The 16798-nt window shown below is 43.9% G+C and overlaps 1 protein-coding gene across 1 annotated transcript in view; it reads left to right on the top strand.

The window, feature by feature from the left end:
• The window catches only part of foxp4 (forkhead box P4), a 92896-nt gene that overhangs the window by 70254 nt on the left and 5844 nt on the right, over positions 1-16798 (top strand). The window contains exons 7-17 of the mRNA XM_086291991.1: positions 1157-1358; positions 1848-1946; positions 3316-3414; positions 6954-7041; positions 8190-8273; positions 10355-10580; positions 10878-10954; positions 11039-11140; positions 14210-14331; positions 14968-15034; positions 16094-16266. Coding sequence (XP_086148117.1) covers positions 1157-1358; positions 1848-1946; positions 3316-3414; positions 6954-7041; positions 8190-8273; positions 10355-10580; positions 10878-10954; positions 11039-11140; positions 14210-14331; positions 14968-15034; positions 16094-16266 — 1339 coding nt within the window. The remainder of the gene's footprint in view (positions 1-1156; positions 1359-1847; positions 1947-3315; positions 3415-6953; positions 7042-8189; positions 8274-10354; positions 10581-10877; positions 10955-11038; positions 11141-14209; positions 14332-14967; positions 15035-16093; positions 16267-16798) is intronic.

Here is a 16798-nt window from a genome sequence, read left to right as displayed (position 1 = left end):
AACTTTCAGACAAATCAGTTACTTATTTTGAATTCGCCCAGTTTAATTTTAGAACTCCCCAGCATGTGTTTGTCCACGGTTATTAATGTGAAAGAAAAATGAACCCTCATGACCAAATATGGGCGCGCACGTTTGGCAGAAACTTTTAGCAAGAGCACTCTGATCTCCTCAAATATTTTGCATCTTTAAGCTCTAGCTGGAGGAACTTACAACAGCAGTTTTCATCTCATTTCATGTTTGTTTTTTTAACCTTCCTTTATTTCCTTGTCGCTCATCAATAAACCACAGACTTTTGCCAAGAAATCGCCTACATTTTCCTCTCAAATTCCGATTTTGTGACTGGATTGTGCTGTGAGCCGCTTTCTATAGCGGTCTTCACCTACCTCACACTTTCGCTCTGTGAGCACGTCCATGCTTTTTGTGTGGAGCTGTCCCAATAATACATATATGTGCGTACCCATACAAAGACATTGACGCACACGGCACCTCATTCTTCCAGAGTGAGAACTTTTGTTTTGGCGGGACCGCAGAAGAATGCAGACAAAGCAGACATAATATTTGGATTGCTGCAAAGTCTCCGTATGAGTTTGTGTCGATGTGTGTGTGTGTATCCGCGTGTGTGCATGCTACAAGATCCACCGGAGTGGGCTGTGGCGTTTTAGGCGTCTCTCTCGCTGTGAAATTGGAGCAGAAATAACAAAGCTATGACTCGAAAGCTTAAAGTGTGCACCCACCCATTTCACACAAATAGTGGTGGCAACGGGAGCAGTGGAGCTGCTGGACAGTAGCAGTTGCAACAAAGTTTAGCTACTTAATTAAGAATACTGGCTTTCTGGGGGGACAATAAAAAGGTCCGTTTTTAAGATGTTCTGTTTTCCACTCTAAACCGCTCTTAAACACAGGGACAGTTAAAGTAGCACGTGTGTGTTTTATGTCTGCTATCATTTAAGATTAGTTTCAGCTATCGCTCCTTCTCTGTGTGTGTCTGCACGTCGGTACAATTATCTGGTTTATAGTTAACCGTATTTCTTCTTCCATTTATTAGAATCAGCTTACCTTAAATATCCTATCATCACATTTGTGCATGAACATTTGAAGTTGATGGACGGGTTAAGTGGGACCAGTTGCTAAGTTAAATCTGTGTCCTTGCCTGCAGCGATGTGTCCGTCAGACCTACAGCAACTGTGGAAGGATGTGTCGGGGGTGCCGAGCAGCGAGGAGGCCCTGAAACAGGCCGAGGGCCTTGACTTGAGCACCAACAGCTCCAATTCTACCTCAGCCTTCCCCAAAGCTGCCAGTGCTCACCTTCCACTGCACAGCCTGCCCAATGGACAGAGCCACACCCCAAAGAGAGACAGGTATAGTGATGTGTGGAAACAAGTATGACTTCCTGATGATAGCCACAGGTAATGTGGCTATCACAGTCTGTTCTCTGTGTGACTCTCTTCCGGTCTCTCTTATTTAGTCATTCTCACTGTGTCATTTTTTTCTTAAATTTGAACCTTCTTTTGGACACACAGAAAAAAACAGATATAAAACATGCACATTCAGCATATCACACATCAGTGTGGCGTAAACTTCGCTCAGCTCATTTGATAGGAGGTGTGTCAGCCACATGTCAGTATGGTGTGGACACAAAGTTAGGAAAGAAGACAAGACGATAGTGGATTCGGGAGAGGGGTAGTAGCAGGAAGTAGATAAATTCTACTCAAGTAGATAAATTCCGCAGTCGAGCGTGATCATTTCCAGGGATGCATGTGCTGGGGGATGCACTAACACACACTGTGTAAGGGCTGTGTTGTCCCATGGCTGTGTTGGCTGCTCATGGGCTTGTCTCCGTCTTTAAGAGCCAGACTGTTTGAGTGGATATCCTCCTTCACCAAGGCAGACAGCGGAGATGACCATATCCCTCTTTACTCCAAAGGCAGCCAACCCCCCAGCAGCCAGTGAGTAGCACATGCACGTACACACACAGTCACAAGTGGGCAAGTCTAAGACAAGAAGATACACTAGAGGTGGGTGGTTTGAAGTGTCCTTCAGCACTGATTTACTGCTTGTACCAGTGGCATTGTTGATCCTGACTCCTGACTTCATTTCAGAGGGGGGTAAGGGTGGCTGGTCAAGTGTTAATTAAGAGAGGTTCTATTAGTTAATCAAATATATCACACATGGTCATGCTGAAGCTACAGTGTGCTGGCAGTACTCCGACAGAGTTGGCTTAGAAGATCACAAAGGGGATAGCATTAGCCTGCTAAGCTAATGCATGGCTGATGTGGAGGAGAATGCGGTTGCCAGCAGTTTGTCATGTCTGCTGTCTGAGCTGCTTCTGAGTTGACTCAACCACAGCCAACACACATACACACAACATACACTCCAACCTCAGCCTCCACATATGATCAGGAAGAGGTGAAAAGCAAAGAGAGGGAGAGAGACATGTTTCCATCTGCAAGACAAATGGTTTTTGTTAGACAACCTTATGATGTTGATTTGGGAGAATCCCCATTCCAGTCCACGCACACACATATGTACACACTCGCACGCACGCACGCGCACATGCACACGCACACACTCATACAAACACGCACATACACAGTCATGTAAATATATGTGGAGACAGCAGTCGCCGGCAGAGGTCCAAGTCTGAACCACATCTGCTACTGGACCTGCCACACACACATGCACGGATACAGTTATTTTACCCTGGGTCCAAACCAAACCTGGCCTAGTCTTTCATCATCAGACACACATATAAATACACACACTGTCATAAATATGAAGAGATACGCACTCAAAAAACACACACATAAGCTCACCACAAAAGAACAACCAGCACATGACGGCAACCGCCACCAATCAGTCATGGCTGGTTGGTCCCGTGCCGGCTCTGTGTCAGCTCCTGAAACATTAGAACATACACCAAAACCAACACACACATGCAAAGCACACGCCAGGAACAGAAACACAGGTCATGGACTCCAGAATGTGAGGTTGCTGGACCAATTCCCCTGTTTGCCTGGCTTCTGTGACTGACCCCACTCTGTTCTGTTCCTCCTGTCTCTGCACTTGGCTTCGTGAACTGTACTAATGACTGCTAACCAAACTCAGATGGCTGTATTGATGCTGCTGCTGCTATTGCTGCTACACGGTTTTTGTTTTCTTTGTTTTTGCATGTGTATGTATGTGAAAGTGTGACATGTTAATGCTTTTCTTCTTAATATTCTAAGCACTTACTTTGACTTTATCTACTGTTTCATGAGGATAACAAATATATAATGTCACTGTTGTCTCTGTTTGTGTGTGTCTTTCTCTCCACAGTCATGAGGAGCACACTGGCTCCCATCCCCTCTATGGCCATGGAGAGTGTAAGTGGCCTGGCTGTGAAGCACTGTGTGAGGACATAGGACAGTTCATCAAGTAAGTCACCAGCCACTGAAAAAATAAGCACTCAGAAAAATCAATAAAGATATTTGCACTGCACTGGGGGTTTCAAACAGAAGGCCTGGGGGCCAGAATTGGCTCAGCAAAGACTCAAATTGGGCTCAATGAATGACGTTAGAACAAGTGAAGGAGGGCAGGAAATTTGGAATTTTAACTGTGTCTTCATAAGTTTTAAAGATTTTCTTACTTATTATGACCTCCCCCATGGCCAGTCAAACTACACCAAAGCAAATACGTGACTGACAAAAGATTAAATGACAGAAAACTACTAAAGAAATATATGGGGCGGGGGTGGGGGTTTTTCCACTAAGAGTACAATAGAAAAATATAAAATTTCTTTCCGAGACACACTTTTAAAAGTATTAATTTTTTATTAAGGTATCTCAGGGATTAAATGTTTACTTTAACTTCTTTAAACTGACAGAAAGTGGAGTCTGGCGAATTTAAGATCAAATTGTGGCCCACAGCGTAAAATCAGACAACCCTACACTACATTTGATTGACATATCTGTTAATCTGAGCTGTACTATGATTGCCACTTACATCACATGCCTAGTATATATTTAATAGTGCAAGTAGAAGAAAAGTCAAAGTGGAAAGGATTCTGTTTTGACCCCACTTCTGTTATTGTCCATTTTCCATTTCCATCCCCTTTACAGCTGTTATGTGTGAACTGTTTTATTTTTTATTGTTTTATGTAAAGCACTTTGGTATGCCCAAGGCTTTTAAATGTGCTCTATAAATAAAGATTGTTGTTGTTGTTGTTGTTAAAGAGTTCGTTATAGGGACATGCATATATTTCCCTTGGAGAGGTCATAATAGTAATATTTCTAGATGCGTTCAAATTCTCTGTTAAAAAGAAATCACACAGTTAAAGATAATCAAAGTCTGTTCAGTAATTAGTTGGCATTATTTACAGTTTCAAATGGCAATGAAACTGTAAAACTGTAAACGTTAAATATTTCTGCAATCCTCGACCAAAGTTCAGGTTTGATTCAAACATTAAAAGTTCTTTCTTTCTTTTTTTTACCACCAGTACAAAACAACCATTTTTTAAAATTTAAGCCAATAAAACTCACAATGTCTGATTTAGATTACCTGTATGAACTAAAGGTGAGGCAAAACAAAGAAAAGCTAATAATGCTAATAATGTACATGTCAATCGTACACATCACTTCTGCGTTTCCTGGCTAATTCATTTGTTGCAATATGTTACATCACATTAGCTCCCAGGCACATGCATGCATACATGTACAAACACACGTTGGTACACAGATTCACTTCGTTTTTCTCTGAGTCTTTGTCTTCCTTGAAGAACAGAATCCTCCATCTCCATAATTCCATGTTTGCACGTGCATTTTTATACATCACATTGTTGCTTGAGTAGAGGCAGACAACTGGTCTAGCTATGTAGAATTATCACTGATGTGCTTTAAAAATATTGGTCTGTAAGCCATTCTTTAATTTGGTAGGCTTTTATGATTTTTGGTCTCTGTGAGAGCAAGAAACCCCTCTCTCACTTCTTTTCGCTCTGCGTCCTTCTACTTAACTTTCACTCCTCCCTCTGTTATTTACCAGTTTGGATACACTGTGCGATGCTGATGCAGTATTCGGCCTTGACATTCTCCTACCACCTCCTGTCACACGTAGCACTGTGGACTTCCCCATGGCACCGTGGCTGATAATGAAGGCTTCACAAGCCTCTAATGAAGCCTTAAACAAACTCACACTCATTATCTATGTGAAACTCTTAGCTATTTGGACAGTGGAGATATTAATAAGCCTGGGTGATGAAATACGTATTCGTACACACACACACGCACACACACCATCACAGAACTGTGAATAGTGATTGTGATGGCATCGGACAGTCAGATCAAAGCTAGCAGGCAGGCTGGGAAAGTTTGGAGAGGAAAGCTGTTGTTTGGTGTCTCATTTCATGTAGCCCCAGGGCAGATGGAAGGAGAGTGAAAGAGTGTGTTTGTGTGTGTATGTAAGAGAGAGAGCGAGAGAGGGAGGAAGATGAAAAAATAGAGGCAGCGACACACAGTGCCATCAGTCTAACCGTGCGCTCCCTTCCAGCGAGCCTTAGTCATCGCCCCAGGAGGGAAAAGGGTAGAGCAAAAGAACAGAGGAAGGAGACACTTCACTATTTCAAGTCTTTCTTCTCTCCTCTTGTCTCTGCCCACCTTCCCTCCCTCCCTCCTCCTCCCTGTCCTCTGGTATAATACTCTGGCTGTGGCTGGTGGAGCTGGGTGTAATGTGGGTTAAAGCCTTGTCTGCCTGCACTCAGAGGAGTAAACAGAGCCTCATTGTCGGGACACATCGAGAAAGAAAAAAAAAACCCGCTACTGTTTATGGCCCAGCTATAGAGAGAGGGGAGGGTTTGGGGGGCAGATTCAGTTGGAATGAGTGTGAATCATAGGCATTTGGGGAGTTGCGGGGGAAGAGGAGTGGGAAGGGGAGAGTCGACAAAAGTATAAGTGACGGACAGGGAGAGAGAGAGCGAGTGAGAGGGGTGAGATCATGTTTTTGTTATTATTATCGTGCACTTGTGTTGAGCCATCTATCTGCCTAGATTAGCCCCGCCATGACATCATTGTTTTTCTTTCATTTCTAGTCTTCGCCTGATGTTGCCCAACTTTCTACTTTCTGCTAGACGCGCAATGCCGTACGTGCCGTGCAAACGTGCATTTCCGCACTTTTCCGCACTTTCACAACAAGCAAGTGACTTTATGAACATTAAAAGTTAACACAGCAGGACATCTAATGAGTCAGCCTGGCTTAACTACCCTCACACAACGACATATATATGACCGCGCAATCTCATGCACAGACAGCAGCAACCTGGGAATAACCTTGGCGATGACAGTGCAGAGAGAGAGAGAGAGAGAGAGAAAGGGAAGGTGGAAGGGAGACAGGGAGGGGTGATCTGGGAAAGATCAGAAGGTCCCAGGTCCTCCCACATTTGAGGAAACAAATAGCGCCACCATTCCGATACACATACACACACACCACACAGATGCACACCAGCGTTAATATGTGGAGAGGAGTTTAACAGAAAGTCTTAAGATAAGGCTTTGTGCAATAACACATGAGCTCATATCCAGGTGGTTGTCTTGGATCATGGTTCACTAAGCACCAATGAAGTATACACGCACACACACACACACACACACACACACACACACACACACACACACACACACAAAATACAGCTGCCGCGTCCTTCAGTAGACAAAATAAACTTCCAAGATTGTGATTTATTTTTCTAGCACTGAAGCAGCTTAGATCTCAGTTTAAATAAATGTAAAAGAGCCGAGTTTTGTTACTTCATCATCCAGGACCTGCAAGCTGATTCAACAATAATCCTATTGACTTAAAAATCTTAATTGAGTGGGGACTAGCAGCTCTTTGATCTTGGCGCTTTAAAAAAATTTTTTTAATTTGCAAGCAGATATCAAATCACTTCCCAGAAAATGAGTAAATTACTGATACTCTCTCATCCCCTCTAGGCACTTGAACAACGAGCATGCCCTAGATGACCGCAGCACTGCTCAGTGCCGAGTCCAGATGCAGGTGGTTCAGCAGCTGGAGATACAGGTGAGCAAGAACACCTCATTTTCGTTTGCTCACAAACAAAGTCATGAAGACTGTTTCAGCCTGTCAATGGCCGCAACTCGTCTGAGGCAGGGCAGAGTTTATGGAGAGCAGTGGAGCTTGTAATTTAAAAGGAGCAGTCAGCAGGGAAGCTGCCATTGCTGCTCCAATTATAAAGCTTCTCTGGTCACCAGCAAGAGAGAGTGAGGCTGAGAGGAGGGGAGGAGGGAGGGAAGAGAAAAGAAAAAGGAAAAGAAAAGAGAGAGTGAGACAGAAGCTAGAGAGTGGAGGGCCAGGCTGCAAGGAGTCTCTTGTTCTCAGAGTGGTTCATGCACGCAAACCCTCTTGAAACATCTGAATGGTCCCGCAGAAGCAAAATAACGAGAAGTGAAATGCTGTTCTTAAACGGCGCCGAATGTGAGAAAGTTCCAAACAAAGTTCAAATACAAAGACGAGTCTTTTGGCGCGCATTGGGACATTCGGTTTACTGAACACAGCGGCCACGTCCCTGTGTGTGTTTGTGTGTGTCTGGTGGGGGGTGGGGGGTCCAGAATTAGGGTTAGCTTTTGTGTTTGGCAGTAGTGGTAAACAGCGTTTAGCTCAGCCCCTGAAGCCACCACCAGGGAACACAAAGTGACAGAGAGGCAGCTGGTGTCACATCACATCAGGACAGCCGTCTCTCTCTCCTTCAACATGTCACTTCATCGGCATCCCACCGCTCTGCCCCTCGCGTGCACGAACACGCACACGGTGCACACACACATGCGTGAAGCGTGTTTTAAATTTCTCATATTTGCACTCGGACACACATCGCCGCGTTCTCCTTGGCGTGGATCCGTTTTTTTGTTTTTCTAGAGGCGACACTTGTGTACGCTGCTACTCCAGCACAAACACACACACACGGGATTCAGCTCAGACTGTAACATCACCCTTTAAACAGCGGTTATCAAAGTCAAATGAGGACAGTTGTGTCTGCAGACTCGTGTGAGCGTCCGAGAGGGTGCCTGGTGCTGAGGTGGCTCACGCTCATGTTCTTCGTGGTGCTTGACCGGTTTTGGAATTGTAGGATGTGCCAATACCACACTATAAATGAAAGGGTTGTGAAATTAAATGTATATCAAAGTAATCCTGTCCACGCTCGTGTCTTTCAGCTGGCGAAAGAGAGCGAGCGACTCCAGGCCATGATGACCCACCTGCATATGCGCCCCTCAGAGCCAAAGCCTTTTAACCAACCTGTGAGTACACACCCAAAGTCCAGTCACATGACATGTGACCCCAAACCTAACGCTCTTCCTTCTTATTCACCCACAATCTTCTTTTAATAGCTCACTTTCTTTATTTCTACCCTTCTGGGTACAGTAACCTTCCTCTGTTACTGTTCAGTTTGGTATCGACGCCCCCTATTGACCAATGAGAGTTAATGTGTTTTTCATGAATCATAAAGGCCTACTTTTTAATTTTCCTTATACTTTGCTACACATTTCCACACTTTTTTCATCTCTTTCCTCACTCTCCTTTTCTCTGTCTTTAACTTGCAATGATACAGTGCATCGAATTTCCCAGAAGAGTAGGCTTTCACAATGTTTTAATTCCACATGCAAAGTTAGAGATTGCAACAAATCCCCACATTCAAACTGTGTCAGAGTTTCCTTTCATTTTTCTAAACAAATCCTGCATTTGAGAATTAAGATTTCCCAGCCTGTCTATGAGAGAGAGCAGTTAAAACAGCCTCTCACAATATTGTCAGTGTGTGCCAACAACATAGGATAGAAATTTGACATGGCGCGTGCGTCTGTGTGTGTCCACACTGGTTGGCGAGGTTGTTATTAGGTATCTAATGAATATTTCATTATTCAGATTGACGAGGAGTCTTATTAAAATATGAAGATGTTGAAATTAATTGTCAATTAGAGGTAGAGTGTCTTAATTTGAGGATATAAATGGGTGCAGCCGAGTGGCAATGTGTGTGCGTGTGTGCGTGTGTGCTCGCGCGTACTTGTGCGCCTGCCTGGATGATGTGTTGATCGCAGGGGGATCAGCTGCCATTTTCATCTAATGGGAAATCAGGAAGAGGCGTGTTCTGTCACCACTGGAGAAGAGCCTCAGGGTCAGGGATTGGAGAAGGAGGGGCAGAGGAGGAGCATCAGGAATGGAAACAAAGCTTGGCCTCAATTAACAGTGTTCGACTGTTGCCGTGGTGATGGGGCAGGGTTGCAGCTTTAATGAAGTACCTGTTAAACAGCCCCGCCCTCTCCAGTCAGCTTAAATGGTACAGAGAGGGGGCAGAGTAAAGAGGAGGCGATTCAACACATTTTGCATACATCTAGACAACACACACATGCACACACACTTAGTGGTTTTAATTAGTCCTAAACTAGCAGCCTTACAACAGCTCTCCCAGAGAGACTGGATGTAGTGGTTCTGTGTGTGTGTGTGTGTGTGTGTGTGTGTGTGTGTGTGTGTGTGTGTGTGTGTGTGTGTGTGTGTGCGCGTGTGCGTTCAAGTGTGTATCTGTGCAAGGCTCTGCCTAATTGGGCCGAATTGGGCCGTGAAGACTTCGCCACCGCAAAGCGCATGTGTGTGTTCCCTTCTTAAAAACATGCTGTCGTGTGGTTTTGTTTTTGTAAGCTCAGGGTTAATTGCAGCCAGTGCAGTGTGTGTATAAGTATACATGTGTGTTCAAGCGCTCAAGTGTGTATGAGTGTGTGCGGTTCTGCACAAATGATAGGACCACATTTTCACAGGGAGTGTTGAAGGCCTTTCTTTTCTTATGAGTTAACATTAGTAGTGGCCCCTGAATAAAGCAGCCTATTATGATAGGTTAAATAATGTCAAATTAATGGTTGGTATAATTTTCAGTCATCAGGAAGGAAGTGGGCCTGCCGGTGTGTGTGTTTGCATTTCTGTCCTCTATGTACAGCATAGCAGGGGAACTTAATAATAGTATTCCGCTTCTGAGCTGAAACATTATGAATTTTCTGGGTGAAATGCCTGAGGTGAGGCGTCTTTTCACCTCCTCCTTGCCATGATTTTAAAGAAAGAAAGATAATCTTTCTTTGTAACCAGCTCCAGACCTTGACAGATGACAAAGGGTTAAGGTAAACATAAGGTCCGCCTTAATTAAATAGAAAACCTATTTGACGTTCCAGAACTAAAAAGTTCAACACACTAAGTACATAAACAATAAAGTTAGACAATGAAGTTTTATAAGCCCAACCTAAATAACAGTCTTCATGGAAAGGACCATGAAAAGGATCTTTTTCTCTTTTTTTGTGCTTTGAAACAATTTGCCCGTTCTGTGTGTATCGTTTTCTAGCTGAACCTGGCTTCCAGCGGCTCTCTCTTAAAGCGGGATAGCGAGGCCTACCCAGAGGGTCTTCCCCACCCCCCCACCTCGGCTGCCACCCCCATCACCCCACTGCGCCAGGGGCCTTCAGTCATCAGCTCCTCCAGCCTGCACACACACTCCCACTCACACACGCACGCTGTTGGGCCCATACGCAGGCGCAACTCCGACAAGTACTGCACCCCGATCGCCTCAGGTAGACTGAAATATCCATCTTCACCATCGCCTGATGCTCACAGTACTTTACTGAGAATACCATTACTTGTTAGTGATGCAACATAGTCTTTCTGGAGTCCAGAAAGACCTGAGGTGTTGACTGCTGCTTTACATTTATATATTTTTGCATTTTATTTTGCCAAAGCCAAAAAAGAGGGCATTTCCTCGCATCTCAGTGATTTCATGTACCTGAAAAATATTATAGTGTTAGTTTTATTAGTTCAGAAACTCTGCATAAGCTCACATGAGCTCATTTGAAATGTCTTCTGTCTTTCAGAGCTCGCCCAGAACTGTGAGTTCTACAAGAATGCTGATGTCAGGCCTCCCTTTACCTACGCCTCTCTTATACGTCATGTGAGTCTCTCTAATGATTCTTATCAGCATCTCTCCGTCTGTGTCCTCCTCTAACCTTTTTGTTCCATTTCTCCTTTCTTTTAGGCCATTTTGGAGTCCCCAGACAGACAGTTGACTCTCAACGAGATTTACAATTGGTTTACACGGAAGTTTGCCTATTTCAGGAGAAACACAGCCACGTGGAAGGTAAAGGCACACCGCATGCGCCTTTGCACTTTCCCATTTGTATGGCTTTTGAATCCCCTCCGTATTGCAGTTATACTAATCTCTGGTTTTGGTACAACACGGTATTCAGTGAATCTAAAATAAACGAGAGCAGAAGTAAAACGAGCCAATTAACAAACTAGTTTAGAGCTGTTTAGATGATAGAGCAAAACAAGCTGGGCCATATCTAGTAAATGAAAGTCTGGAATTCAGCATAATATTTTGGCTAAAACAACAACTGGGCTGGGTTTAAAGCTGATTATTGCACATGTAAATTTCGTCTGTGCTCTCTGCTGAAGCCCCTAACCCAAGAAGATGCAAACTTATTAGATGTATTTGAAACACTGAAAAAAATGACTGTACTTTGCAGTCAACTGTGTCAGTTTAAAGGCCTAACCTGAACACTTACGTAGTGATACGAGTACAATAACAGTCACGGTCTGAACACCCCTGCATACGCAGATTCTTAGGCTGACTTTGCTCAGCACCCACCAATATGACTGATTTGACAGTTATTGGCTGTTTCTGTCCTTTATGAGACAGTTTTCCTCTGCTCTCTTTCTTTCACGCTTTCCATTCCTCTTTCTTTATCGCTCCCTCTCTCTCCTTCTTAGGACTAAACAATTTTCTCACCTGCAACGCGGCACATGGAGTGTCGACCCCACTTAGTCAAGCAAAGACACTTCTAGCTGTTATGCAGCCTCATTACAGAGAAACACATACAGAGCTAACACACACTGCTCATGATCGCACACTATATTGCCCATTTCTCCCTCTTCATCCTTCTCTCTAATACACACACACAGACACACACCTGGCCTGATCTCACCATTGTAGGTGACCCATTTTTACTGAAACCTCACACTAATTTGGGTGTCAGAAAGAGGGAATGTGAGGAAAGGAGCGAAGGAGTGAGAAGGGGACGACCCCGGGCTTCTTCTAATAACCCAAACCAAGGAGGGAAGAATGAGATGAAGACAGAGGGAGAGTTGTGCAAATGGTTAACACAGGCTAGCCAGGAATATCTTTACCTCCTCATCTGACTTTTATGAATTTTAACTATTAATGTCTGGCGTCTGCTTCCTGTGCCGCTGGCCTAGAAGACCTTTAAATATAGCTCTGCATGGCCTTATGTATTTATATAGCAGCCCAGTGAGTCAAATGGGGCCGTAGAGATATATGTCCTTTAATAAGCCGTTATATTTCATGAGCAGAGCAGCGGTGTCAGGGAGTGGAAGTCATTGATCAGAGAAAGAGAGGGGCAGAAAATGAAGAAGAGATGGGAGAGAGAAAGAAAAAGATGATTGAGAGAAGAGAGGAAATGAGTGCTAAGTGTTTTTTCAAGGTGCTGCACGATGGGCTGGGGTCTGTTATTTTTTAATGTAGGTTCTCATAGTAATAATCTTTTTTTTGTAGGTGTTTTTCTTTTATTATTAAATTTAAAAAATGAAATTTATGTTGAAGAAATGCAATCAGGGCCAAATTAGAGGCTGTACTGGCACTTGCTTGTTTGTTCACTACATCTACTTTATGTAGCATCACATGCAGGTAGCCTGGCCCTGAATGCATCAAGTCAGAAACATCAACGTGTTCAAATATTAGCAATATAATAGCAATAGGACTCGGATTAACATCTGTGAACCTTCAATGCTTATTTTCTCTCATTTGTGAGGTACACAATTGGATCTTTCTTCCAAAATTTCAAAACCCCCCCCCCCCCCCCCCCCACACACACACACACACACACACACACACACACACACACACGCACACACTTCTCCCAGCCGAAGGGAGTGGAGATGAGTGGCACATGTGTGACCCACTGTAAATGACTGCTAATGTTTTAACTGGGAGAATTAGGCTTTCATCACGGAGACGAATGCAAATCGCACTGCAATAGCACTGGCGTCTGGAGTGTGTCTGTGTGCTTGTGTGTGTGTTTGCGCTGTCAGGGTGGCGGGCAGAGATTGGGGTCAGACTCATTTACAAAACTTAGCATCACGGCTCGGGGGTTGAGGGGATGCGGGGGAGAGAAAGGGTTCCTCCACTGATTATGGCTTGTGTAATTACGTGTCTGTGTGTTTGTATGTGTGTGAGTGTGCGCGCGCATGTGTGTATCTGCGTGTGTAATTACGGCAAGGAGTGATGCATGCCTGGCCTGTCCCTCCCTCTCGGCTTAGAACAGCGTGTCAGAGAGAATATGCAGGATTTAATTATAGACGAATTAAAATTGGTAATGAAATTGGGCATGAACAAACTACAAATAGCAGATGAAAAGGGAGGCCTGTCCCTGGGGGGTTGAGACGAAGATAGCGGTGTGCCCGCCTGCTTGGCTGTCTGAGAGCTTGTGGATGTGTGTGTTTCTGTGAGAGTGTGTGTGCTGATGATGACTGATTAGAAGCATTCTGTGATAAAATAACAGTACTAGAGAACCGCTGCCTTGTGTTAGCGCTGCACAGGGAGCTACATTGAGGTGCAAAGTGATGGCTGAAGAAGTTGCTGCTCCTATCCTTAAAGTCGCATTACTTATTAACTTTTGATGGAAAGCTCGTATTCTTGCCTCCAACTGGGTGACAGACTTAGTGCAAGGGTAGAAAAGTGTGGTTACGCTTTTCACTTCCTGTTACAACTTTTGCATTACACTTTAGGTAAAACCGAAGACCACGGATGAAATCTTATGAAATTAACAGCAGTCATCAGGAAACATTAGTACTACTAAACCAGTAGTAGTACTTATTAAATTCATCACTTTGCGGGATAAGTTGAGAAAGTGTTTTACAGTTATTTCAATAAGCCTGTACATTAATGCAAAATGAGGTTCTTCATCCCTTTTGGAACATTTATGAGGCAAGAAAGGAGGCCGACTAATTTTAATGCTAAATTTAAAAAAAAAATGAATAATCGTTTCTGCAAAGAGAGTCCAAGGAACGTTAAAGCAAAATAAAACCTGAAATCTCAGCGTCAAGTTAAATATTAAACAATGAAAATGCAATAGTAGCTGATTGATCCTTGGTGACTCTTTTTGCCTCTTTTCACTCTTCGTCTCCTCAGAATGCCGTGCGCCACAACCTGAGTCTGCACAAGTGTTTTGTTCGTGTTGAGAATGTGAAGGGGGCCGTGTGGACTGTGGATGAAGTTGAATACCAAAAGAGGAGACCACCAAAGATGACCGGGTAAGCACCACACACATACACAGAGTCAAGTGAACACGCTGTCACATGCGCACGCACGTTTGCTTTCTTGATGCACGGTTGAGGCTGATGTGAGTGTGAGCTTATCGGTGCTGGCACTATGATTGCTTAAATGGACCCACTATTATTACCGAGAGGCCAACTCGGGAATCAAGTAAAAACAAAGTAGGGGCTGCTGGCCATTAATGTACATACTGTGTGTGTGTGTGCGTTTTTCCCTGTTTGTCGACTCCATTAGTAAGCAGCTGTGTGAGATGCAAGACAGGAAAAAACCTTGTTAGCGCGTGTAAACAGATGTTCTTTCCAACCACCAGAGAATCCAGGGATAATTATGCACACACACCTGCACACCAGATATCAGAGACTTTCATGTGCATGTTTTTAGCGTCTGTTTACAGTCTGTGGATATTTCAGTAACAAACATATTTGTGGAATTTGTTGCAACGCTTTTGGTGATGTGACATCTTTCTCACATGTGTATGCAATCTGTGATCCTCAACCTCCTTTTTCTCCTTGTTTGTGCTTGTGTGTGTGTGTGTGTGTGTGTGTGTGTGTGTGTGTGTGTGTGTGTGTGTGTGTGTGTGTGTGCGTGCGCGCGCGCGCGCGCTTTATTTGTAGAAGTCCCACTCTGGTGAAAAACATGATTTCAGGACTCGGCTTTGGATCCCTAAATGCCAGCTACCAGGTAAGGCTCCTTCCCCCTACCACCCCACTTCTCTCAATCTCTTTTTCTGTCTCCACCTTTCACTCTCTCTTTCACACACACTCACACACACACACACACACCTAGTAGCCAGTCATAATCAAGGACACTAATATCAATTCCCTCTTATAATTAGCCAATTCCCTAACGACGTTCACACCACCTCCCCTCTTCTTCCTCCCACATTAACACACAGTCTCACCTCCCACCTCGCTTTTTCACACACGCGCCACCTTCATCACCGCGTGCGCGCCACAAGTATGCAAACACACACCGGACCCACCTCTTCTCCTTGTTTTAGTGCAGATGTACAAATCAAAAATGCACACACACACAGACACACACACATATGCGCATGTGCAGTTTTGGAGACCGAGATGATTTATAGCAGCAAGTAGTTGTCAATTAAGGTTACTGCATAAAATTATCGCCTGCCCTAGAAAACTCACCTCTGAGCCACTGAGAATTCCTTTTGTCTTTTTTCCCCCCTTCTTCTGGTGAGAGGGGAAGGTGGGGTAAGTATACCAAGCAGGGCCCCAACCTGTGTCTTCAAACATCTGGATTTAGAATAGCGGCCGAGGCAGCTCTCTTTAGTTCTATTCTCTCTCCTGCAGATGCGGAAGCTGCGCGGTGTGTGTTTAGATTGAGGTTGTAGCTCAGTCTCTCTTAACAACACTGCTGAGACTTTTGTGTCAACACACACACGCACTTATGACAGGGACTTAAATGTAAAAGCACAGACCTTGATATGGAAAGCACTGTATGTAAGTGCCCCCTAGTGGTTTGTCGTGCTCACTGGCACTCTGTATAGAAGAGCTTTAAGAGGTACAGAAAGGAAAATCTTCCTTATCATCCAATTACATATTTTAGGCAGACCTCCATGTCAGCTCGGTTTATAAAAACACTCTAATATCATTAAAGATTAAATATATCAGTAGAGATGTTTCTATTTGTCACATTTCTTTTATAACTCCACATATTTTTTCTCCAAACATGATAACTTGTATATTTAAAGTGACCACACGGCTCGCTTGTTTCCAGGCGGCTCTGGCAGAAAGCAGTCTGTCCCTGCTGAACAGCCCATCCCTGGTGACCCCTCAGTCTGCGCACAGCCTCAACATGCTGCATGTGGGCCACGATGATGTCAGCTCCACTGTGGAGCAGGTCAACAGCAATGGCAGTTGCAGCCCCACGCTCAGCCCTCAACAGTACAGGTATGTGGTACATAAAGGCGCACGTGTAAACTCCCACATGCAGAACATACAGGTGCTGCCAGGAAAAACAGGATGCCCATAATATTATGTCCATATGCTAAGCGTATCGACACAGATATATTTTTGGTTTAGTGTGGGAGAGCTTTATGTAGATGCCTAAATTTTAAAATTATAAAAAAAAATTTTTTTAAAGTGGCAATATTAAAGAGAACCTTTTCCCCTGGGTTTAAGTAAAAAGTAGACTTTAAGTAAATGAACAGGTGTCACTGAAGAGTTTAAGTTCTATTATAACCTAAGCAAATTTCCCGAGACCTCAATCACAGAAGTAACTAATCTACTGGTTACATTTTACAGGATACATCAGCCAGCAGCAACAAAATATCCCATTTCCCAGTGCTAATGTGTGCAAGTTGTTGTATCAGGAATATTGCAGCTCATTAAATAAAATTGTATAAATGCAACCAGAAGCTATCGTAAACCATGGCAAGACTTCTGGAAACAGGAAATCCTTGTGGCATATTTAAAGATTATT

Source organism: Aulonocara sp. 'chitande type north' Nkhata Bay, linkage group LG5 (genome assembly GCF_057382095.1).
Source record: "Aulonocara sp. 'chitande type north' Nkhata Bay isolate Kocher_YH1m ecotype deep benthic linkage group LG5, A_spYH_male_GT1.1, whole genome shotgun sequence".
Lineage (NCBI taxonomy): Eukaryota > Metazoa > Chordata > Actinopteri > Cichliformes > Cichlidae > Aulonocara > Aulonocara sp. 'chitande type north' Nkhata Bay.
The sequence above is the reverse complement of the archived record's forward strand: the minus strand, read 5'-3'. Positions and strand labels throughout refer to the sequence as shown.